General features: G+C 43.2%; 1 protein-coding gene across 1 annotated transcript; it reads right to left on the reverse strand.

Moving 5' to 3' along the window:
* Positions 1 to 737: 737 nt before the first annotated feature.
* On the reverse strand, positions 738 to 26494 carry IFNAR2 (interferon alpha and beta receptor subunit 2). Its single transcript, XM_019730207.3, has 9 exons — positions 26355 to 26494; positions 20142 to 20230; positions 19084 to 19125; positions 17189 to 17303; positions 15685 to 15863; positions 13478 to 13638; positions 9742 to 9913; positions 6469 to 6599; positions 738 to 2973 (listed from the first exon to the last, which is right to left on the reverse strand). Exons 2-9 carry the CDS (start codon positions 20194 to 20196, stop codon positions 2284 to 2286), a joined length of 1545 nt encoding a protein of 514 aa, XP_019585766.3. The 5' UTR covers positions 20197 to 20230; positions 26355 to 26494; the 3' UTR covers positions 738 to 2283.
* Between the last annotated feature and the right edge of the window lie 29 nt (positions 26495 to 26523).

Raw genomic sequence — 26523 nt, forward strand, 5'->3', positions numbered from 1 at the left:
CCTCCCGCGTCCCCGCGAGCCCAGCGAGAGAGGCCGGTGTCACGGGCTTGGCAGGGGGTGACGCGGAGGAGGAAGGAGAGCTTGCTCCTCCCCCCGCGTGCGTGGACAACACCAATGGTAAAACAGGTTTCGAAACTGTAGGTACAGTGTCCCGATTTGGGGGCCACCCCCGCCAACATTAAATGTATGCTTTGAAAGTTTCCCTTAAGTTAAATACACTACAACACCATCCCAGGGGTTCTAGCTGGATGGTGGAATTATGGGTGGTGGCAGTTTTTCTCTACACCCGTCAATACTGTGTTGCCCGTTTTCTCCAACGAACCAGCACAGCCTCCAAAATCCCCACCCCGCAAATAAGCTAATTTTAAAGCACTCCATCCAGTTTGATAGGGTCTTCTTTACCCCGCCCCCAGGGATACACATGAAACCAAGTCATTTATTTGGCAATAACTCGTTTCTCTCACCAGGCTGCCCCGAGAGGTTTAATTTCCTCTTTTTAAACTTGAGCAGTGGTGAGGACGGAAAACCCAACGCAGGGTAAGTACTGGGGCTGCCTGATGTCTGACGCTCCAACGCTCCACGTGCACGCGAGCACCGCGGGCGGAAGGTTCCTTTGGCCTCTGCAGCCCACCGCACAGAAATAGAGGAAGTTTTGTGCAATCTTAGAGATTCCAGCAGAACCACAAGTCTGCTGCGTGTGTACGCTGATGAGAAACAACTCTGAAGACACTACCAGGTTTGTATTAAAAAGCATGTCTTTATTACCCTTTATCAATCTCCAGCCGGTATACAATATTTAAAAATACACACACACCCACGCTGCCATAAAAGGTTATCCCAAAAGATCACTGTGGAGATCTTTCAAAATATGGTAGATGCAGTCACAGGCAGAGAAATGGACTATGTATATGATCAAGTCCCTTGCCTAAGGAATTTCATTAAATAACACTACCCCTCTCACAGCCCTCTCCTTTGAGATACTTTAGGGCAATTATAAAAATAATCTGTTCAAAGTCCTTGAGCTAGGACTCATTTTTGTTTTTCCCCTTTTGAATGGATCCAGAAGGAAGGTCTGAGAACCCTGCCCTTGGGGTGGGGTGGGGGGGAGGGATACCTTTCATTCACCCCAGAAGCCCCTCAGGGTGGCAGCTCCTCCACCAGCGTCTTTATTCCTGTATTTTCTAATATTTCTCCTACCATCATATGAGCTTGGAGATTACCGAGTCTAATCTCATTTCACAAGTGAAGAAACTGAGGCTAAGCAAAGTGCTCAGAGTCACACAGTGAAATGGTGGCAGTCATTCTGAATCCCTGTCCTTGTTTTTTGCTATTGATATTCTAGAATTCTCCCTCCCACCCCCACCCATTCACAGGAACTGTAGTCACATGTAGGACATTTGGAATCAGCATACATAGCACTTCTTGACTTGTTAAAGATGACCTCTAGGAGGTTATTTCTTCCGAAGACCTTGAAATACTTTTGCATTTGTCTCACTTGCTTTTTAAAACATCTTAAAATATGGCACTGAGCTTCTATCCCTCTCCCTCATGCAAATGTTTGTTTCCTCTATTAGGTACCTGCCTGACACTAGAATTAACGTGTGCGAGTCTGTCTTCCTCACTCAGATTGAGGAGGGGCTGGACGAGGAGCCAAGTCAACTTCTCAGAATGTAGGCCACAGAATGACACCTGGGAGCTGCCCGAGACTTGGCTGCACCTCTCCTACTTCCAAAAGGAACATGTGCTTCTATTTTTTGGGAGTCCCCCTCGTCTTCCTCCCGTGGTCCACGCTCCTCCCGCCACTTTTTCTGCCTGTTTTCCTGCTCTTGCCTTGAGCCTGTGGAAAACACTGCAGACTGCTCCTGCTATGAACCCTGCTGAGTGTCTTCCTTTTCCCTTCCCACTCCCACACTGGCCCAAATTAGTTCCCAGGGCCCCGGAACAGCCCTGAAAACCACAGGGAACCTTGCTCCTTACTCTGGAAACCATGAAGCAGAAACATTATAAATGCATGGGTGTAGGGGCATTCCCTTCAGAGCTGTCACTTTGAACATGTAAACAATGCACAGAGTGATACTGTGATACCAGTTGTCCCACCTCCCCTCTTCCCTATATTGGGAATTTGCATAGATGACGTCACCAGGAAGGGGGGGGGCGCCACTCTGCAGTCTCTAACTCCTTCCCCCAGAGAACACTTGCAGACCACAGGAGCAAGTGAGGGTGCAGGAGAGAGAACCCTGGAGGTATCTGTCAGTCCAAGTTAATTCACTATTTTGGGATTCATCATCGCGTTATATAACCGTCCCTGATGTCAACATCTGACTCGGAAGTGTCACTTGTTTCAGAAGGAGAATCTTCAGGCCATAGACACTCCACGGGAAAGGATGGCTGTGTCCCTCCTCCACTAGCCACCAGAAGGTTTGTTTCCGTTTCGCTGGGATCCTCTAGTTCGGTGCTATCTTCTGGAAGAGATAACTCTGGAGGGACTTCTGAGTTGTCATCGAGGACCCTCACCAACACAGAGTTTAAATCCACATTGAAGATAATTCTGTCCCCAGACCCCTCCACGGAGCTGCCATCCTCCTCAGAAAAGTGGTCCTCCAGCCGAGTCCCTCTCCCCTCGTCCGCCTCACTAGTGCATTCCGGCTGCCAGGGGCCGGACCCTGGTGCCATCAGAGACTCACATTCAGCCTCAGGCGTGGGCAGGTCAGCTTCCTCAGCGTCTGGGTCACAGCAGTCCTCCACGGTGGCCGAGGAGCCAGAGGCCGGACACAGAGGCCTGCCAGTTAGACCATGCATGGTGTAGCCCCCCGCATTTTTTTGGGGGGCTGCTTCATTATCGCTGTCACTTTCATCATCATAATTGTAATCCCACACTTTCTTCTTTCTTTTGACATGAATGACCTCCAACAGAGCCACTGCTTCCAAAGGCGGCAGCTCAGCAAATACCCAGGCTGAAAAGTTATAAAAATTCTTTAAAAGGAAAAAGAGAGAGTCTATCAATTCTAAGTGTTTGTTCCTTATTTTTTGACATAATAAAACTTAATGAGATTCACTGCACAGTGATGAGGATGGTGATGATAACCACAGTAATACCTAACAGTTATATAGTATTTACTATTTGCCGGGCACTGCTTAGTACTTTACACATTATAATTCAATTCACCCTCACAACTGCTCTATGATGTAAGCTTACTATTCTTAGCCCCACTTTACAGATGAGAAAATGAGTCAGAGAGGTTAAGGTTCATAATAGTCAGGGGCGGAGCCTGGATGTTAAGCTAGGCAGGCTGCCTGCAGCACCCAGCTACGTGCTAGCCGGCTTCTTCCTACTTCTCTCCCCTCACTGCTTTTTGCATGTCAGGAGAATCTATCCATTTAGGCTGAAGAGATTTCAACTCTGGATTGCCAAGACATTCTTAAGTGGGTGAGGAGAGACTCTATGGAGCTGATTCCATGAGGTCAAAGCACCCTGGACGAGAGGACCTTAAAGATGCAGACGACCCCTAACAGGTGAGGGATAAGACTGGAGCCCACTCTATTCCAGCCCTTGAAAGAAAATACCTCCAGGACACGCAGGGTGGGGTGAGCTAAGGCGAATACAGACAGGCTGAGGTTCACCCTGTCTCCAGTTCGACTACAATGGGGGCCAATGGTGAGGAGGGTGGTCATGATTCCTTTCAATTATCCTTAGCATCGCCCTCCTCTCTAGTCTCCCATGCCTGCTTTTTCCCTGCTCTACCCAGACCCAGCTTGGGGTGAATGTTTTTTTATTGGGTTATTCATCCTTTTCCTTATTGATTCACAGGAGTTCTTTCTATAATCTGAATGCTAATTATGTGTCGATTATTTATGTTACATATTATTTCCCTCCAGTCTGTGGTTTGTCATTTTATTCTCTTTATGATAACAGTTGAGAAAAAGAAATTCTTAATGTTAATGTAAGAAAATGTATCAATGTTGTTCCTTTATGCTTTTTGTTTCTGAGAGAATGAATCTTCCTTACCCCAAAGTCATATAGAATCTCCTATAGTGCCTTCTACAAATATTAGGAGTTTTGCCTTTCACATTAAAGTGAAAGACAATATACCTGGAACTGATGTTTGTGTATGGCGTGAGGTAGAGATCAAATTCCATTTCCTGCCATATAGACATGTATTGACCAGCCAATCCTTTCCCCACTTCAGTTCTACTCATATTCAGTCTTATTTCCTTACGTGTAGGTCTGTTTCTGAGCTCCCCATTTGACTAGATCTTTGGGAATGCCTTTCAATAAGGTTTGATAATGTTCTCTACAAAGGGCTTCTAACGACTTCTGTTAGATTTCTTCAACATTTTAAAAATATTTTATTACTATTATAATGGTATTCCTTTTTTAAAATTGTATGATTCCAAGTTCAAAATCAGGTAAAACTAATCTATGCTGCTAGTAATGTGGATAGCGGTTACTGCTGGTGGAGGGTAGTGAGGAGAAGGTGGCAGGAGAGAGACAGATCTGGGGAGGCTGGTCATGTTCTCCTTCTTGATCTGGGCATTCGTTACATGGGTGCGTTGAATTCGTGAAAATTCAAAGAGCTTTACTCTATAATTTGTGTACTTAAGTTCTTGGATGTTGCAAACAGCTTCATGTTTATTTTCTGAGTGATTGTTGCTAGTGTATAAAAATGCAAGCATCTTTGTATTGATTATTTTGTATGTAACAACTTTGCTAAACTTATTAATCCTAATGACTTATTGCTAGAAATAAGTCAGTCATATCATCTATAAATCATTGTCTCTACTCTCACTCCTCAGACTTAAACTCCATAAGGGCAGGGTTTTGTGTTTGTTTTGTTCACTTCTATATCCCCAGTACCTAGAACATGTGGACACAAAGTAATACTCAATAAATATTTGTTAAATGCAAAAACAAAGAAGAAAAAAATAGATACATTAAAAAATTTCTAACATCTATTCTTGACATACGCAAACACACTAGATCTAGAGGGTTCTGTTTTATTGTTCCTAGAGTTTTACTTAAACACAGAGCAACAATTTTTAATGGAGAAATACTAGACAGACATGAGATAACAACACCTCCTATAATTATTTGGGGTTAACACAATGACAGGCATATATATAATTGGCATAGAATTCTGAGGCATCTTAAGGAGGGGAGGAACCCCAGGAGGACCTGGGAGGAGGTTTAGTCATGAGTTTAGGTAATTCAGGCACAAGATTTATTTAGGAGGGTATGGGTGGTGCTACCGGCCTTTATATTTCAAGGCCTGTTGGAACAGTATTTACAGAAGACCGCAAGGTCAAAGCAATGCATGGCAGATAGAAAGAGTTGGAATGAAGGAAATATGCTACACTGACGGATAAAAAACATCAATTCTTGCAAAACATGGATCACAATGTGGATGACACCCAACACAGAGCCACTTACATCCCATCAGGCATAGCCAAATGCCAACTAAGTTCAAAGACTAAATGTAATTAAAATCTCCAGGAGTACATATACCACCCCAATAAACAATCCCTCACCTAAACCACCCGGACCAGTAAAAATAGCAAGAAAAAGAAGAGAACAATTTTATCAACTACAGGAGAATATTTAAATATGCGGCTATTAAAAAATAAGAAGAAGGTGAATGAGTTCAAACAGAAAAAGAAGATACTTCTGGATGAAAAATTATAAAACTAATATAGAAAGAAAGCAATGGAATAGGGAAAATGATAAACGATGGACAAACGTACTTGAGCCAAAAAGACACGAGGAGGCTTTAGAAACATGTAAGATCAACACCCAGACTTGGCCAAGTGGTTATAGGCTCTGAACAGAAAGTATGTGTCTTGGGAAGCACAGAGAAGAAACGAAGACAAAGCGAAGTGGCTGGTTTCGCTAATAATTAAAGTCACAAAAATGAGAGCAACCATGTGGGACTGTTAGACACACAATAATGAACAACAGTGGTAAACATGATGAATCAATGTCATCAGAGCTTTGGAGAAATGTGCACACCTACACGTCACTACTGGCATTGTGAGTTACTTCTTTTCTTTTTTATAAGATAAATCCACTTTGTGTATTTGTTTCCCTGAAGTAATTCAAAATATAAAGGTAATCTGTATAAAAATGTTCGTCGCATTATTCTTAATGGCCAAAAAAGAAAGAAAAGAAAGGAAAAGAAATGAAAAAGAAATCAATCCAAATGCTTCACAGTTCGGACATGATTAAAGGAAAAACGATACATTCATAACAATGGAACAGTATATGGTCGTTACATATAAAATGTGGATAAAGTAGAAAAAGAAAATATAAAATGCAAAATATGTTTATAGGGACGGAAAAGAACCCAGAGTGTTGAAACTTCATGGTGATTTTAGAAAATGGGATTTTTCTTCTGTGAGAATATTTAAGAATATAATAAAAATTCTTAAGTTAAAATAAAAAATAAAGACAGAAATTAAAAAAAAATTACATACCAGCACTTTGGGGAACTCATTTCTTAAGCATATATAACCAGTGTGTTGCAGTATTACTATGGTGCTTATGAAGACAACGACTATCAAAAACATAGTAATCAATCCTCCTATTTTGGCAGATTCTGATGACTCTGTGGATGAAAAATAAATAACTTTATTTCAAAATAAATCCAATAGACGATCTCAAGTGGGAATAAATGCACGTTGGTCTGGTGGTTGAAGGACATAGCAAGGGAACAAAAGTTGGAACAACTATTGTTAAACACAAAAAAAATGCAAAGTAATCCAAGTATACATTTTTTTTAAATAATAGAAATGACAGTAAAATTTCTTTCAGTTTATAATTATGTTCTGTGACTGCACTCTAATACAGTAGTCATCAGCCAATTATGACTACTTAAATTTAAATGACCAAAATTGAAAAACAGCACTCAGTTTCTGAGTCACACTGGCCACATGTCAAATGCTCAATAGCCACATGTCTGTATGCACTGCAGGAAGTGAAAAATGGGAGTGCGCCTGAAAACAGTGGGGTCATTCTGAGGCTGGACTTTGGCCACGCTATGACCCCAAATCTGGACTCTGCTGAGCTTGCTTTGTCCTATTATGAGTTCTGCCTTAGAGTCTTGTCAAAATTCCATTTGGAAAATTTTAACATTCTGACTGAAAACAGCTTTTTCCCATAAATCCAATTGGACCGAGAAGACATCAGTAGTTATGTAATGACAATAGAAAAATTCTGAGCTGTTCTAAATTAAATTCCAGCAAATCTGAGTGACAGAGACAGCCAGCCGTGGGAGAGAGTCTTGGGAGAGACATCAAGACTGTTTATATTCCTGAATGTTTGTTGAAACTTTGAATCAACTTCTAGGTGGCTATCTAAAACACACACACACACACACACACACACGTCCCACCACCAGTTCATGCTTATATGTTACACATGTGAACTTGATTGCCTATAACCAATCAAGAAGTAGTAAATATTTCTCCCTTACAGACTCTACACCTATCACAGAACTGGCCCTGCATCATCCTTTCCCCACCCCCGTATCTATAGCCAAGGTAAATTCTTTCAAAACAACTTACATCTTTCTTCCCCAGACTCATTGTCAGCCCCAGGGTGGCGGGCATGTTGTCTTCTCCACCCAGCTATGTTGCTGGTGGTTCAGACTGTATGTCCCAGGACCTGGTTCTTTTCTGGCTTGCATATGGCTCAATAAACCCTTTCTTTCAAAACAGCTTTTGACCGTGAAGGTTTTATTACAACAGTAACTAAGGCTCTTAAATTTCCAGAAAGACTTTTATTCATATTAATCTTGTAACCACAGCCTCAGGCAACACAGGTACAAAGCAGAAAAAAGGAAAGGTCAGCCCTCCTAAGAGCCAAGGGTGGTGGGCCTCACAGAATAGGAATGAGAAAAGGGCAGTAAGCGCGGTGTGGCTAGTGCAATGGGCCACCATGGATTCCAGCGGCTCTCGTCCAGCAACACCTGTCACTAACTGTAACCTCTGGTTTCTCTTCCTGGGGTCCTCATATGTAAGGTGGGATGAACCCCTACCGTCGTAAGGTGGTTGTGAAGATGAAAAAACAAAACAAAGCAAAAAAAACCAGCAAAAATGGGAGTCCCTTTTACTAAGCCGCTGTCACCAAACCAAAACTTAAAAACGAACCTAAACGCAGTTTTAGCCTCTCTCAGGAGTGGAATTTTAAACCAATCAGTCTGTAATTTCCAGGTTAACACTAGTGAAGTGATCTGCCTGATACGATGCCTCTGCCTTCCCGGAAGGGAGTCCCATCCTCTTTCCGCCTATAAAAACCTTTCATGTTGTTCAACTCATCGGAGTGCTCGTCTAGGCAGCGGCTGGGTCTTACATTAATTTTTGCTCCAAAAGATGCATTAGAGCTGATTGTCCAGCTTGGTCTTATTTTCGGGGAAACAGGGTAGATAGGATGCTGCCCAATTCATGAATTGCTTCATAAAGCCAATTAGATCTCCAAATTTATTCAGTTGAATTTTGTCCTTTAACATTATTACTTTGAGTTTTTATTAGTGTAATATTGTGATTTATACTAAGAAATACAGTGTTTTTTTTTTAGTTTTTTTTTTAAGGAGGGCGCAGCTCACAGTGGCCCATGCGGGGATCGAACCGGCAACCTTGGTGTTATTAGCACCACACTCTAACCAACTGAGCTAACTGGCCACCCCAAGAAATACATATTTGAGCTTTGACCCAATTCCTGGCATAGAGCTCTGTAGACTATCCTAAGTGATAAGAACAAAGGTGAAAGGAGTGTCTGTCATTTCATAACAAGTCCCTTTCAACCGCACTTGAGTTTTTATTAATGAGTGTCTTTTGGAAAGCTCCTAAGTATGGGGGCCAATTGCCAGGGGAACCAACCGTGTTATTAAAGGGTTGGAACTTCCAGCCCCACCCCACAACTTCCTGGGTGGGGAGAAGGACTGGAAGTTAAGTTAATCACCAATGACCAATGATTATTTAATCAGTCATGACTCTGTGATGAAGCGTCTATAAAAATCCTACATGATTGGGTTTGGCGAGCTTCCGGGCTGGTGAACACATGGAAATGCAGGGAGGATGGTTCACCTGGACATAGCAAGGAAGCTCGGAGCCCTTCCCCATATCTTGCCTCATGCACCTCTACTATCTGGCTGTTCCTGAGTTGTACCTTTTCATAATAAACTAAGAATCTAGTAAGTAAATTGTTTTCCTGAGTTCTGCAAGCCATTCTACCAAATTATGAAACCCAGAGAGGGTTATGGGAATCTCCAATTTACAGCTGGTCAGTTAGAAGCCCAGGTGACAATTTGCACGTGTGACTGGTATTTAAAGTGGTGGTGGTGGCAGGGCAGTCTTGTAAAACCGAAATTGGATTCCAAGCCTTGTGCTACTAGACACAGAACTCGGGCAGATGTTCGTCACGCAGCACCCCTGCCTCCTCCAATGCTTGGCTTAAATAATGCCCAACGGAAGGGCACACACAACTGCATTCAATAACTCCCTGAAATGAAAGTGTTTCCACTTCAGGAGGACTTCTGACCATACAACGGTAGGGATCTGCTTGTCCCTGTGGTATGGTAACATACAAGTGACTCCGCCACTTAGTGGAGAAGGACCCATAGAAAACATCTCTGCGATACGCCTTTAGCAGAAGAAATCCCGTTCGTAGTCCCCGACTTTCAGAGTCTTCTTTAAATAGGGTTTCCCTCAGAGTAAAAGCAAAACATGAATTTTCTAAAACTCTCATACCTGATTCCTGTCCAGGTTTAAGCAGAGTACATTTTGTGGGAGATTCAATTATTTTTCCCGGATCGCTAGGCTCAAAATAAACAGATACACAGTGGTTTGTGTTTGGAATTAAGTTGTCGATGACATAAGTGAAATTTCCAGTGATGGTTTTTGCATTTATTTTCGGTTTATGCTGTAAAAATAAGCAAAACAAATCAGTAAGACTTTGAGTAGAATTTTGTTTAGAGGCAGGCCCTAAGAATATCTTTGGGGATTTGTCTTCAAATCTTAAATAGGGATAGAAATATCATAGGCTTGGCAAGAAAAAGTTTTTATAAGTCACTTGGAGCAAGCGATTTATCACAAAACTACACATATGTGTACACAAACACATACATTTTAAACATGAAATCTCATCTAGCAACTTCATTTTATAAATGAGGAGAAAAAGTCCCAATGAAGACTAAAGATCTCCATGAAGTCATTTTTGCAGGCTTATCTTACAACTAGATAAGCCTGCAAAATAGGAAAATAAGATTATCTTACTTTATTAATGATAACGTGTCTACTTTACATTTCAGAAAGTGCTTTCACACATATTAACTCATTAGACTATCAAAACAGTCTGCAGAGTAGGTATTATTCCTGTGATCCAGACATGGGAACTGCAGCTCAGAGTGGTTAAGTAACTTCCCCAAGGCCACACAGCTTGTCTGTGGCAGAAGTGAGGCTGATGTCTAGGTTCCCTGTCTCCTCCCTTAAAACACCTTGCCTCTTCTTTCCCAGGTATTTCTGTTCCATTTTGGAATTAAAGAGCTGATATGAAGGCTCCTTCATGAAAAATAACTTTTGTATAATGCCTTACAGCTTTCAAAGTACATTCTTACTAGTAGTTCTATAAATTAGGATTTCTGGCAGTTCAAATACAGCCTTCTGTAATAATGTTTTTCTTCAAGTTTCTATATGAAAGGAGGGAGAATTATTTAAAAACAAACCAACACACTGAAAGCTCATGCATGGCAAATAAGCAATGAAGAAGAAAAAGGGGACAGAGCTACAAACAGCACCATGGCAAGAGGGCTCTTGCTTTGTAGTGGAACAGTTTAGGGGTAGCTAAGTGTCACAATGTCTGGGCTCTACACCTGGTGTTGCCATCGTGGGATCTTGATTAAGTCTGCAATGCTGCTCCCTCCTACTGTATTTCCCTGAAAATAAGACCTAGCCGAAAAATTAGCTCTAATGTGTATTTTGGAGCAAAAATGAATGTAAGACCCGGTATTATATTATTATATTATATTTTATATTAAAGACTGGGTCTTATATTATAGTAAAATAAGACCGGGTATTATATTAACTTTTATTCCAAAAGACACATTAGAGCTGATTGTCCGGCTAGGTCTTATTTTCGGGGAAACATGGTAATCCTGTGTGCTTCAATTTGCCTCCCCCGTGACTGGGATCCACAGTCCCTGCTCTCAGCCAAGGCCAACCCCTCTCATGCTCATGATACTCCATCCACTGTCATCTCCTCTAGGACACTGCTCCAACAACCCCCACTAGGACACTCTCCCATCTTAAAAATTCCTTCCCTTGACCCCACTTTCCCCTCCAGCTACCACGTCATATCTCTCCTTCCCCCTGTAGAAAAACTCCTTAGAGAAATTAGCTCTCCTCACTGTCTCCAATTTCTCTCTTCCTTCTCTTGCTTGAATCTTCTCCCACCAGGTCTTTACCCCATCACTCCATCAAAACCACTCTTATCAAGGTCACCGTGACTTCCATGTGCCTAAATCTAATACCCATTTCATAGCCCTCTTCTAACTTGTTCCATTTATAGCACTTGACTCAGTAGATCACTCTCTCCTTCTGGAACTTTCTTCTCTCAGCTACCAGGACATCACTGTCACCTAGTTCTCCTCCTGCCATACTGTGTTCCTGCTCAGTCTCTGGCTGTGTCCTCCTCATTTGTTATCTCTCTCCATTTTTGGAGTCCTCCAGGGCTCTGTCCTGGGATGTCTTCTCTATGCATGACGGCCCCCAGGTGATCTCACCTGGTCTCAAGACATTCAGTCCATACCAAGAAGCCAACGCTCCCCAGAATATCTCTCGGGCTAGGACCTCTCCCCTGAACTCCAGACCTAGTACATTCGATTCCTGCTCACTATTCCCCCGGATGCCCTCTAGGTACCTCAAATTTAGCATGTCCAAGAATGAACTACCGATATGCAACCTATCCACCAGCTCTGTCCGTAGTCTTCACCATTTTAATGAATAGCAGCTCTGTCTATCCAGGTGCTCGTGCTGAAAGTGTTGGCGTTCTAACTTCTCTCTTTCTTTACCACGGTGCACATCTAATCCATCTGAAAATTGTTGGTGTCACTCACAAAATACATGCAGAATTTGACCGTTTGTCATTACTGCCAAGTGGTCTAAGCCACCACCATCTGTCACCTGGATAACACTGGCTTATTTTTTTTTTTTTATCTAATGTAATTTAAAGACGAATTTTCTTTCATGAAGATGTTTATCAATGATGACTTTCCTCTTACAGTGTTGTCAATGTCCTAATAAGCATAGGTGTCTTATTTTAGAAACAATCTAAAACAGAGAGTTAGTAGCTCATGGATGGAATATAAATTAGATGTGACTGGAATAGGATAGTGAATGAAACTTGATACGGTCTCTAAGCTACATAAGCTTATTTCTGCTCCCTCTTCCTAATCAAAGGATTAGGGTGTTGATTATAATTCAGGTGGATATTAAAGAAAAAATTGTAATAATTATATGATTTGCTAATTCCTATAATTCCTATATAAATTGCTAATTCCTAAGAAATTACCAGCCTCTTAACTGGTCTCCCAACTTCTGCCTTTGGCCCCTGTGGTCTACTCTTAACACACCAGCCAGGATGCCCAGTTAAAGCCTGGGCTTCTCCAGTGGCTTCCGTCACATTCCAAAGACTCAGACCCACAAAGCCCGACAAGATCCGGCCCCCTTCCCTCCCTGATCTCATCTCCTTCAATTGTCTTGTTTTGGTCACTCCATTCCAGCTCCCCGCTTCTCAAACCCACTGGGACCACTCCAGCCTCAGGACCTCTGACTTCCTGTGTCCTCTGCCTGAAATGCCCCGATACCTGGTGGGCTGGCATTACCTGCAAAGCTTTTATAATTGGCAAAGGGCCATGCAAACATAAGCTGCTATTTCACCAAGGCCCACCGCAAGCACAATTTGTCCATTTTTCACTCATTCCAGCTTTCTAAGCGAACAAATAATATAAGATCCAGGTCTGTCTAATACCAGGATCACCCCAAGGTAACTGACATTCAGTTAGGTCTTTCTGGGAAATGAGGAGGGAACAGAATTGCCAGAAAGAGCCATTTCCCTTACTGTGCACGAGGGCCGGACTGGTAGAGAGAGATGCTTTTTACATGCGGCTGAACCATCCCTTTGAAACAAAATCTCACCCTGACGTGTTGAAATTTGCCTGTTCTCCCCATCTACACCACACACCTCTCCCTCTCCTGTGTGTCCCTAGATGTTGTGCATGTGACTCATTCTTTGAAAGAAGGCCGTGCTGGTGGGCTCAGGCAATGTATTTCCAAAGTGAATGAACAATGGACGCTTCTCTCCTGAAACCAGACCACACTGATCCAGACCCTTTAGTTTTAATTGTTCAAATCATTACAAATGTCTTTTCTTTAAAAGAAGATAGTCAAATATCTTCACTGCCAACTCAAAACTGTTTTGACCACTTACCTTCTTAATAATCCCTCCTGACACTTCTTCGATGACAAGTGATAAGTAAACATGTAATCCTTCTCCACGAAGTATCTTGGGTATGACAGGAGGAAATTTCACTATCACTTTAATGTGGTCAGTAAAACCAACAATCTCAAAGTTTGGTGGTTCCAACGACACTGTTCAGAAAACAAAGTCAGAAACAAACGCCAGCGTCAATAATTGTCCTGTTCCCACTGTCATGATACCACCTCACTTCTTTCCAGCTATCTTTCTTTCAATCTGCCTACGGCCCGAGCTGAGGCATGGGCTATGGTTTTACCTGTGAAAAACTGGGAACAATAAAAATGAAGTCATTTGCTTAATATTACCACAAGAAATGGAGGATAGATTTTGGGATGGAAGTCAGTACTTTCCCAATTTTCAGGCTGTATTCTAAACACAAAAAATGACTTCTGTCCATATTATAATAGTACATAACCATTGTAGAAATATCAGAAAACAGATAGGCAATTGTTCCTGAATGTAGTTAATCATGTTTTGTCCATGCTGTATGTGTGAAGATATATTTAGACATATATAAATTGAACTAGTGTGTGTGTATATGTATATATGTATATATATGTACGTATATACACACACATATATGTATATATACATATAAATGTACGTATATACACACACATATATGTATATATACATATAAATGTATATACACACACACATATGTATATATACATATAAATGTATATATACACACACATATATGTATATATACATATAAATGTACGTATATACACACACACACACATATACCTAAACTAAAATTAAATCATTCTTACCCATATTGCTTTGCATAGAATATATTTTCACTTATTTCATAAACACATTAATACATATTTATCTACATCAAGGGCTGGCAAACTACAGCTGGAGATTTTGAATGGCCTCCAAGTTCAGAATGGTTTTTATTTTTGAAGGGGTTGTAAACAAATGAAGACTATGTGACAGAGACCATCGGTGGCCCATAAAGCATAAGGGGTTGTTTTCCTCTGGCCCCTTTACAGGAAGTCAGCTGGTCCCTGAGCTTCATCATAAGTTTTCATGGCTAATTCTATTCTGCTGCATGGAGGTACCATGATTTAACTGATTCACTGTTTTGAACTTTTAGATTGACTCTAATTTTTCTGAGTAGAATCCGTGTATTCTTGAGTGTTCTTGGAGCTAAATCTTTGTATTTGTCCTTAATTTCTTTAGGACAAATCAGTAAAGAGAAATTCTGGATTAGAACAGACACGTGTTAAGGTTTTTAATACATGCTGCCAATTACCTTCAGAAAGACTGTGCCAAAGTACACTCCCTAGATTTCCTCTAAACCTGGGTATTTGCATATTTTTAATATCTGCCATTTTGAGTCTTGAAAAATGGTATCTCATTATTTTAATATACTTTCTTTAAAGGTCTGAATACCATGATCTATATATATATATTGTGCTTTTCTTTCTTTTCTATGTGGACACACACAGATATGTCTATTTATACGCACACAGAAACACACAAACAATTCCAGTGAATCTCATAAGTATCTAGGTGTTTGCTAAATTGGGATTAGCTGTCATTATCACTTTGTAGGTGGCAGTACACACCCACACAGCCTTTCACAGGACGCTGAAACCGAATCTTTCTCTTGGAAACCAGATGCATATTAGGACACTGAAAAAATGACGGAGTCTGGCTGAGGGCCAGTGACAACTGCCCTGGAGTGGTTAACCCAAGTGCCATAGGAAGCTGACCCCAGTCATAGAGAAAAAGGACAAACCCATTTGGGCTCCAGTCTTCTCTAAGTCTGGGCCCCACGTGCATGCACACCTGGGCCTTCACATGTAAAACAGCTACTGGGTTATGATCTGGGGGAGGGGTTGTAGTGTTAGGGAAACCTTTGGCCTGCTCCCCACTTTCTGTTACACTGTAAAACAAACCAGTAAGTAGCAGCTACTACTGACTGCCTTCTGCAGGCATTAACTAACCATCATTCCACTTTCTGGACAAGAAAACTGAGGTTCAGAGAAACAAAGTAACTATGGTTACAGAGCTAGGAAGCCAGAGGGCCAGGAAGTGAACCTAGCCCAGAGTCCAAAACACCTCTTCAGGCCTGCCTATTTCACGGCAGAGAAAATGATGATCTCGATGGCAAGACTGAAGGTGATAAGCAGAGATCCACTCACTCTTTATTGCTGGGAAGATGCTCTCCCTGCTCGTACAACTGACCAGGGTTGTGTTCCCTCGGAATGCGACAACTCTGGGGACATACGTCTCAGGCATGCTTTCCCACACATCGGTTAGGTCACAAAATGATCCCGTGACCTCTGTACAGTCCTTCACAACCTTCATATCCTCTGGCCTACTTCAAAAGGAAAAGAAATGGTAAAAGGAAAACATGAGCACTTATGGGATAAGAATCTGTTAACGCCATGTCCCACTTTCTCAGTCCTTCCCGATTCTGCTCAAATATCAATGTATCCAGTCGTTTGGCCTAAGCACCTCCTACAAAATGGAACTCCTATCCTGCCCCGCACACCCCCTTTTCCCCCCACCCCTTTCCCTGTCTATATATACCATTTACAACAACCTGCCTCATTATGTTATCATTGTTTATTGACATCTGCGCCAACTTTCAGAATGTCTGCACCAGTGGGGCAGGCCCTTGGGTTCACAGTTGGACCTCCTGGCATGCAGTCGGTGCTCGGTAAATATTTGCTGGATGCATGAATGTGCAAACCTCAGGCTTTCATGGTAGAGGCCCCAGATCTCCTCTCCCCTGCAGGACAATCATAATTGCCCTCCCTGAGGGCCCCTCTGTCTCCTGCTGAGGACCACACGGCCCAGTCCTAAGTCAGCCTGTGCGACACAGGGACAACATGGGCTTCAGAAAGGTAGGTGGGCGATCCATGTGACTGCCTAGTGCAGAGAGAAACTTAAGTCTCAGCAGGGACCAAGGAGAAACTCACCAAAGGCCCTCTACTGGGTCAGTCAGCAATAGGAACAGCTGTAAGCCAAATTAACAATGAACAACAAGACACTCTGAGGGGCTACTGGATCAAAGCAATGACTTATGAAGGGGACTGTCGCACACGGGAAGAAGAGAGCCACAAAAGGCTTCATCGGTTGTGTCATTCATCCTTGTGGCAACCCCTAAGTAGAAGGATTAGCTCAGAAAAGACTGAACTCTGTGCCCAGAGTCACAGCAGGTTAGTGACCAAGTCAGACTTTGGACCTGAGCCTTCCCTCGTCTGGGCCAGGCCACTTTCTGATGTGCACATGCCTCCCTGAGCAAAGAAAAGTGAACATAAACCATCCATATGGTCACCAGACCTCAGACTCCCGTCCTCAGAAAACATACTGGTTTTACACATTCAGACTTACTAAATCAGAGAAATAATTGTGAAAACCAGACACAATAACAATTTTGCTTCTGAGGCTTGGACCTTAGAAATTGACTTTGGTTATAAATATAAGCTTTATCAAAAATAGTTTTGGATTGTTATTCAATTTAATTAAAAGTGGATTTGTGTGTTGTCTTTGGACTTTTAAAGCTCTGAATGGGGGGGCAGGGAGAGCGAGAGCGAGAGAGACAGAGAAAGACTGACTGCCACAAGTAAAATCACCTCTACCCCACTCCCACATAATAGAAATATATATAGCAAGAGAAAAATGAACCATCAAACTAACCTCATGATTGTGTACCACAGTGTATAGTGAGTTGGTACAATGGAATGATTTTCTAATTCCCATGATAAAATTACCCGGAAATTTCTTAATGTCATCCTGAAAATGCAGAAGTCCTCTGAAAAATATAAAGAAAACAGGAGGAAAAAAAAAAGGAAACACTGAAATCCAGAATCCATGGTTGTATCTTGGCCACACTCCAGACCGCCCTCAGGGATCTGGAGCCCACACTTCCAGCAAAGCCCTCTGCAGAGGTCGGGGTTCTTGGAAACACAGGAAGCAAACGCTTCTACTAGACATGAGAAATGAACTAATATAACTGTACAATTAATCAATGAGCAATACAACGTAGGGCAGGCCACGATGGGAAACAGGAAGTCAGTACTGTGTAAACGGAATTTGAACTCATGCAATTATCAGTGACTCTCAGTAGCTCATGGGATCAAAATGATCCAGGATATTCTGCGCCAACCCATTCTCTCCACTCAACTTCCAACTCCCCCTACAATCCTTCCTAAGCTCAGCCCACAGCAAGCCTTTCCGCCTGCAAATTCCCCACTCAAGTCACTCCCCATTGCAGAGGGGAGGGAGAGATAAAGTGGCCATACCTTTTCAGGCACGAACCGTCCACAGCAGTGCTAACGTAGTTGCTATTGTCAGACCCATTCTACAGACCATGAAATTGAGAAGTTGAGTTATACAATGCTAACGCTGGGAAGTGGCTGCAGTGAATGAGGCTCTAAAGCTCCGTTTGTCAAATCCCGCCTTACATGGTTCAAGTTTTTAAGATCATCTAAGTTTCCTAACCATAATAGGTTACGGCCTGGGCCTCTGCTTCCTGGTTGCCAACTCTTCATTCCCCAGCTCATCACAAGGAAGGACACATATTTAATGCATAGTGAAGTTCTGTGGACAGATTTAGGTATATGGGCAAGACGTTTAGTTAAAAAATTATTTTCCTTTATCTGGTACCAGATATTGGATAACAGTAGAAGAGTGCAAATTATAGGGAAATTATTTCTGGGTCATTTTTGTTTGGCATATTCTATGTCTCCTCATTCTTCTATTAAGAGGTTTTAAACTGAACATTCTTTTAAGGGGTTTTACAATGATCTCTATTGTTCTTATAATAGTTTTGTGAGACAAATGTGAAAACCAGAATTGGCTAATTTTGGCTCCTTTTACAAAGAAAGTATTTGAGAAAAAGGATTTAAACAAAATGGGCAATGGATCTGCAGCAGAAAATGGGCTCTTGGTGTTGGTCACAGGAAAGAATTCCAGGACACACCGAGTAAGTCAAGCGAGCAGTAGATTTATTAGAAAAGGACCGTACTGCTCTCAGGATGGCGGGAGAAAGGGCAGGCTCAGAGAAGAGCAGCCACACCAAAGAAAAGAGAGGTCTGGCGATTTATTACATAAAAAATAAAAGGGTGGAATATTTAGGACTTAAGGGCGGCGAGGTAGATGTTTTTAGGTGGGTCCTTGCTGACCCCTCCCTCCATTCAGGAGGGGGCATTTTTGTCCTTATGTGGCTCTCTCAGAACTGTCATGGCAACCCAGGGGGTGGAGATTTTTCTTGGCTGCCATGTTAATAGCTTTATAATCTATACAATCATCTAAAGTTCATGCCAAAGGGCAAGATGATGGCAGATTCTCCCTCCAGCCCACCCCACACCGCAAAAATCCAGTTCTGGCCAGACTGTGTGGGCTTTTTCCTTAACTGCTATCCTCGCCTCTTCCTTCCTTTTCTTCCCCCTCCCTCGCAGCCCTATTCTTCCTGCCTATAGTAACAGACCTGGGATCAGAAATCAAATTTCCCACATTTTAGGCTTCTGAACGGTCACCCCAACACTCTGACCCTTACACAAAATGTAGTCAAGCTAAGAAAAACCTCTTACCAGGAAAAGCCTGTAACGCACCAAACACGAGGCTGATGTAGGCTAGGAAGAAGAAAAACATGTTAGAAAAACACTAACGCTTCCTCTGGGCTCAATTTAGAATTGTTGCTCTGGCTCTGGCATTCTTTTACACACATCTATTAATGTTGGATTGAGACGCTCTTGGGCAAACAAAAAAAAAAGCTGAACTTAGTGGTTCTTAGAGAGGTGACATTGGTCACGTGACACAAGGATTTAGTCCTGAGTGGATCCAAAACAAGATCTGCCTGGGAACTGACCTAATAACAAGGGTTGGCTGAAGGCGGGTCCTAGGGAGCAATTATCTGTCTGGAAAAGTAATCAGAATATGAATAAGCGTGTTGCTAGTTAATACACTTTAAAGGTAAAGATATTTATCAAGGGTGTTGTGAAAGGTGTTGGTGATGGGAATTGGGCTTCTCATTTGTTTTTTTGGATGTCACAATGAGTTGGGAGGAGGGGTTACTGGCATTTTTCATGGGTGGAGGCCAATGACATTATTTACACACTGCAATGCGTGGGGCGTCATGCTCAGGGGAGAAGTGTCCCATTCAGGGATCCCATACTCATAAACTATGAGACAAATGACACAATGATACTGAAATAGAAATCAATAGAAAGGTAGAGAAAAGGCATGAATAGGGCCACAGGGAAAAGTTGATAACAAATGAAAGTGTGGAAACCAAAGTTCAGGGATGACTTTTCAGTCTAGTGACACCGGTAGGAGATAAAGGGTTTGGCCTCTTTCCAAATATAGGAGTAGACCGATCAATTCCATCCTGGATTAGAAGGAGGGTATTAAGAGAAATTACTCTTCAAATTACATACAAGGATATTCCCCATCATTATTGAGCCTTAAGTCATTCTTGTTTATTGTTTGTTTCCTTAAAAATAACAATAGGGCAGAAACCCATAAGCACAGACTACTTATCTGGCCCGTAACCTGGAGCAGCCTGAGCCTCAGTCCTCAACAGGGCTCCTGATGGTGATGACTTCACAGCCTTGCTTCCACAAGAGCTGTGATAAAAAGCAGCACTTACCCACGAGATACACATTAAGTGGTCTCATTGCAGAGGCATTCTGGCTCAAAAGCATCTTTGTTTGATAAGTCCTTTCTTTACTTTCACATCTGAAAGGAAATCAATATTAGGTGATCAAAATGCTGCAGTGTCTAATTAAGAACGATTGTAACCTGAAATCTATGTAATTTTACTAACAATTGACACCCCAATAAATTAAAAAAAAAAAAAAAAAAAGAACGATTGTACACAAGACAATGAAAGACTAGCAGGAAACTCCTGCTCCCAGGCTTCCCCTGCCCTTCTGGGAACTAGACCATTTACTTGCATGTACAAGAGCAGCCTGATCTCAGCTTCTGGGAACAATTCCCTACACGGACAGGAAGAAATTTAAAATCTAACTCTTGAACAGGTAACATAGTCCTTTGGTTCCAAAATTTTAAACATACAGAAAAGTAAAAATAAAAAGAAAGAAAAAAGAGAGAAAATACAAAAAAGTAAATAGTGAAGAGTGTTGCTTCCTTTAGAAAACTACTTTTATTTATTTATTTTTTTTGGTAAGTTCTTCAGACTATCTTTATGCATAAGCAAAAACAAATCTATGTCATTTCCCCCCTGCTTTTTCCACTTAAAAATATATTTAGGAGCTCTTTCTACATCAGTACCAAAGATAATTAGTTGTGTTGTCTATTCTACAGACATGCATCATTTATATAATCAGTCCCTATAATGGCTATTTGAGTTGTTCTCAATTTTTTTCTGCAATTAATTATCTTGGACATGCATCACGCCACACATGGGCAAGTCTAAATGAAAGGGAGATTTCCAGAAGTAGGACTGCTAGGCAAAAGGGCATATCAGTCAGGGTCCCAGCAGGAAACAGCTCATTCAAGTAGGATGTTTTTCTCTTTAAAAAAATTTTTTTTCCTTAACAGGACTTTATTGGGTAACAGTGTGTACTTCCAGAACTTTTCCAAGTCAAGTTGTTGTCCTTTCAATCTTAGTTGTGGAGGGCGCAGCTCAGCTCCAGGTCCAGTTGCCAGTTGTTAGTTGCAGGGGGTGCAGCTCACCATCCCTTGAGGGAGTTGAGGAGTGGAACCAGCAACCTTGTGGTTGAGAGCCCATGCTCCAACCAACTGGCCATCTGGGAGCTCAGTGGCAGCTCATTGACTTTATTCTAGTTTCGGAGGGCACAGCTCGCTGACCCATGTGGGAATCGAACCGGCAGCCCCGTTACCCAGAGTTTGTGCTCTAACCAACTGAGCCACCCATCCGCCCTGAGAAAGTTTTTAATCCAACGTGAGAGCAGGATATCCGTAGGCAGAAGGAAGAGTGTAGTACCTGGAGCTACCAACAGCGGGGGCTGTTACCTCCTTGGGCTTGAGGCGCAAAGGGAAGTTGCCAAAACGGGAGAGAAGGAAGAGAAACCTTCTCTCTTTGGAAGGAGAGACTCCTGTGTGAGGATCTAAGATGTAAGCCAGACACAGCCAGCCCAAGGTGACTGTGCAGAGTGGGGGCTGAGGGATAAACAAGTCATCCATCACTATCTTTCCTCCCTTCTCTTGGGCTCCACGTTGGTTAAACCCAACCAGAAGTCAGAGAACAAAGATGCTGGTGGTTGTACCTACAGAAGACAGGATCCCAGGGCAAAGTAAAGGGTGGGGAAGGAGGAGGCTGTGTCTGGAGGGGGAGACATAAGAGACCCAGGACAAAGGGGCTATGCATTTGTAACTTTGATAGAAAAGGCCACAGTCCCGCCCTTGTGGCTGTACCAATTTACACAAGCCCCTGCAAGGTGTGAGAACTTTTTGCCTTCCCACAGTCTCTTCAGAGAGGTTATCATCAGGCTCTTGGATTTTTAGGAAATAAACTCATCAATGAAAAATTGTTTTCAGACTAATATTCAGTTGTATTTCTCTCATTCTGAGATGGAGCATCTTTTCATATCTGTAAGAGCTGTTTGTATTTCTTTTCTTGTTAACTCTGTATCTTTGCCCATTTTTCTATGGAGTTGTTGCTTTTTCTTCTTACTGGTTTGCAGGAGCTTTTTAAGTAGGAGGAAAACGGACCCTTTGCAACAGGTCACCTCTTTTTTCCCCTCCTCTTGGCAGTTGCCCTTTGATTTGCTTGTGCTGCTTTTTTTTTTTTTTTTAACCACACAGCAGTTCCTGAGTTTTACAGCAGTTTCTGAGTTTTGTTTTCAGATTGAAAGTATTTCTTTTGGGGGGAGGAGGGTGGTAATGAGGGTAAAGGGAATCAAATATATGGTGATGGAAGGAGAACTGACTCTGGGTGGTGAACACATAATGGGATTTATAGATGATGTAATACAGAATTGTACACCTGAAATCTATGTAACTTTACTAACAATTGTCACCCCAATAAACTTTAATTTTAGAAAAAGCAAGTACTTCTTTTCTTAGTGTCTGCATTTTGAGTCACAGTTAGAAAGCCTTCCTCACTCCAAAGTGAGAGAGAAATTCAAGAATTTTAAGGAGCCCCCCCCAGTCACTCTTGTTCCTTTCCTGACTCAGAGCTTTTATTTCCATCTAAGCAACGGGGCTCTATAGATTCTGGGTGTTCCTCTGTCCCCAAACACTGGGGCAGCATCAAGCCCCAAGTCAAAATGAAAAATGACCACAACATAGCACACTTGAGTTCAAGCTAAAAACAAATTTAGAAGTCCTCTTGACTATCACGGTAACAGGTCCCACCCAGGGTGTTCTCCTAGAGAAATACAAGAGATTCCAAGTCAACACTGCCATTCCAGCTGCAGACTTCATGGACCATGAGAGATCAGGGTATCTGTGCCCACAACTTAGCCCACAACACTGCACCCATTTAGAATACCTAGAGATGTGTCTGTGATATGTGAAGTCATTTCCCGTCACTACTCAGCAGAGGGCTTGCATGGTTGGAGATATTCCTTAGAGGCTGGGCATCCCTAGATTGCAGGCTGCCACATTGGGGGTGACTCCCTTACACTTGAACGTCTGTTCTGTGCCCTCCGGTCTGTTTTTGTTTGATAGTGGTATATCTTCCTTCTGCATCTGCAGAACACGCAGTCCCTTCAGCAGCCGAGACACACACACAGACACACAGACACACAGACACACACAAAAGCTCACAATTAGAAGTCCGCTCTCTGTCTCAGGGCCAGGGAACACTCCTCCCCTTTTTAGTGGCTGGTGACTCACACTCCGCTTTAAACCAGGTATCTGGGAACTAACTAGACTCCAGCTTGCTCAGAAAATCTATCTTCTTGTCTTGGCATCCTGCCTGGAATTTTAATGAAGCTCTTTACAACTCTCCCTGACTACAAATAGATAAGCCTTCATAAAGGCTCGCTCTTGTTACTGTCATCTCTGTAGCCAGGGCCAGCTTTAGTTCCCAGAGCCCTGCCCACAGAAGGGTCCCTCATGTGGTTTACTGCTCTTCTGTGGCTGTTTAGAAATTCTTAACAACTTTATCTCCAAACTGGTCATTTGTTTGGGAAGACTGATGCACTGGGCTTGGAGCCTCAGCTCAAGCTTGTTCTTGCTACCCTCTCCCCTGCAGTGGGAGGGTCCCAGGCCCTACCTGGCCTCTTTCTAGATCCATGACTGTCAATATTCTTTGAGTGGGGTGGCAGCTGGATCATTGTTGGAGAGTCCCATGATGCACTGATGTCTTCCTGGTGGGTGTGCAGGGAGGGTGGGAGCCGGGCAGGATGGAAGCCATCCTTGCCCGGGGCTGGCAGTGTCCCACTTCAGCCAGGAAATGCCAGTCTGCTGGGGGTGCGTATCTAGGTCAGCTTTGATCCAGGAGCAGAGTTTAAAGACCCTGGGACTTTGTCAGTATGCTGTGGCTTGGGATGGTAGGTCCTCGGGAAGGGGAGACTTGACTTCCCCAGAGCCCATCCCAGGCTGGGGTGTGGGGCAGCTAGCAGGAGGTAGATCCCAGCACCCTTCAGGCCCGAGTGCATGCGTGCCTAGAGTCACCAGCGCAAGGGGCCCCAGGTATGTGTAGGAGCTGCCCTGGCCCTGAGTTTCCCTGTGCGTGAGTGCTCCTTGAGTGTGTGCGTGTGTGTGTGTGTGTGTGTGTGTGTGTGTGTAGGGGGGTGTGGGGGAGGGGACCCTCTCTTCCTCCTGGCTACCTTCCTGAGCCTGCCTTCACTTTGCTTCTTCTGGCTGGTTGGAGGCACCTTCCCAAGATGTGTAATTTGATGACTCTCCATGCGAATTAATTGTTCTTATATTTGCAGCTAGATCTGACTTTGTAAAATATAGATTAGTCAAATTCATGCAAATAATTAAAAACAGTTTTTTTAAAACTTAGAATGACATTAAATAGCACATTTAAAAACAGCAAGTTGAGACAGACTATGGAAGAAAAGAAAAAGCTTTATGTTTTAGTACCTTTAGTGGTACTTTTGCCTGGAAAATGGCATTTTCTTTTGGCCCACAGATCATTGTTCCGTTTTGCAATCAGAATGCTTCCTATAGTTGCACAACATAGTGTTAACTGACAGTGTTTTTTCTTACTTGGTGACATAAAATAAAAGTACATCTTATACTCAATAGCATTTTAGTTTTGGCAGAATATAATGGCTGATAGTTAAAGAATACAGATATGCTGTTGACTCTTCATAGTTTGAAGGTTTATAAATTTAATAGGAAAATGAGTCCAGTATGGCTGTGGGTGTGCAAGTGGGAGGGATGGGATATATATTTTAATAAAAGTTTCACTTTCAAGACCGTAACTCTGGTGCCATGGTTCTCCCAATTTTTTTTTTTTTTTTAGACAAATTACCATTTGTCAAATTATAGGAACCAAATTTTGGGCAGATTAGCTTTTAAATAAATACATTAGAAACTTTAGAGGGAAAATGGGTAAGAATAAAAGAGCCGTGTAGATTTTTGATCATTTAAAATTGAAAAACAACTTGTGAACAACTTGTGAACTTCAAAGTTTGGGGGGGCCGGATGGCTCAGTCGGTTAGAGCCCCAGCTTTGGGCAGCGGGGTTGCCTGTTTGATTCCAACATGTGAGCTGCGCCCTCCACAACTAGATTGAAGGACAACTTGGAGCTGATGGGCCTTGGAGAAACACTGTTCCCCAATATTCCCCAATAAAATCTATAAAAAAATAATTCAAGTCATTTCCTGGGACTAACAGGTCAAATCTCATCAAGTATACTGCATATTGCTATGAAAGTTTACCAGATGTTTTCTTTAGAGCAGATTTTCATAAGGCCTCGCTCTGTCCTTTTACTCCCTAAACCTAAACAGCAAATGTGTATGTGTGGGTAGGTGGGTGGTACTTAGACACCTTGCCAAGGTGTGGGACAGCTGTCGGCCTGTGTAGCATGACACCAGGGGGGAGGGAGGACGAACTTCAGGACTTCCCAGCACCTGCCTCTGTCCCTCCCACCTCGTCCCGCTCAGATCTGACCGTCAGGCATGTCAGACCGGTTTCTAAGACCTCTTGCCAAACAAAAACGAGGAAACCAAAGAAATATTAAAAGAAAAAAAGGAGGCCAGGTATCTAGAGTTTCCCAGTACAGCCATCGCTAGACACATAAGTCGTTTGATGGACAGACTCGACTTTAAATGGTTAATTTGCTCCGGGTCGCAACGCAAATGTCGATTCGCACGTTTCTCACTACCTCGCGACCCCGGAGTGGGGTCCACTCCTCTGTCTCGGTGTTGATGCCCCGTTACCCACTCCAGCTTCCAAGCGATGGATCTGGAAGGACGTAGGACACTCCAGCCCCGGGTGCCCCTGTGACCCTCTCCCGCACGGGAAAGGATGGTTAATTCCGGGTGTTCTCTTGGAGGACAGGCCCAAGTCCCAACCAGAGGCCCGAGCGGGCAACCCATTTTTGCAGGCGGAGTGGGACACCAGGAATTTAACGCTCGAACTCACAACGGTTCACATTCTGCAGCGGCAGATGCCCGGGTGTCCCGGGCATCCTTGCTGGTGGGGGGAGGCGGGGAATGGGGGAGACCATGTGCAGGGCTGGGTGCGAAGAAAGGGGCTCCCAGGTGGGACTATGAATGGAAGAGGCCGTGGAGGGAGGATTCTTAAGGGGGGCGGGGCTGCAAAGCCAGGCGGGAGAGGAAGGAGTCCCCGGGAGGCTCAGGAGGCTGGAGCCGGATTCCGGGAAGCAGCTGCAGGGACGCGGCGTTTGCCGGGCAGTCAGCCGCCCTAGCGATCCCCGCTCCCAGCCCCATCCCCGCCTTCCCCGGGTTACCTTGGCAGCTTCGCGTTGCCCCTCCGCTCCGGGGCGCTAGCCTCGGTCCCCGCCTCTGGAGTCAGGCTCCACCGTCACCCTTTCGTAAGCCGGTTCGGCGCTCGCGGCCAGGATACGCGCTGCTGGCGGCGACCACCTCGGGCGGGAACCGGCCGAAGTCCGCACGGAG

This window comes from Rhinolophus sinicus, chromosome 17, assembly GCF_057876585.1.
Source record: "Rhinolophus sinicus isolate RSI-liver-muscle chromosome 17, RSI-T2T, whole genome shotgun sequence".
In the NCBI taxonomy this organism is placed as follows: domain Eukaryota; kingdom Metazoa; phylum Chordata; class Mammalia; order Chiroptera; family Rhinolophidae; genus Rhinolophus; species Rhinolophus sinicus.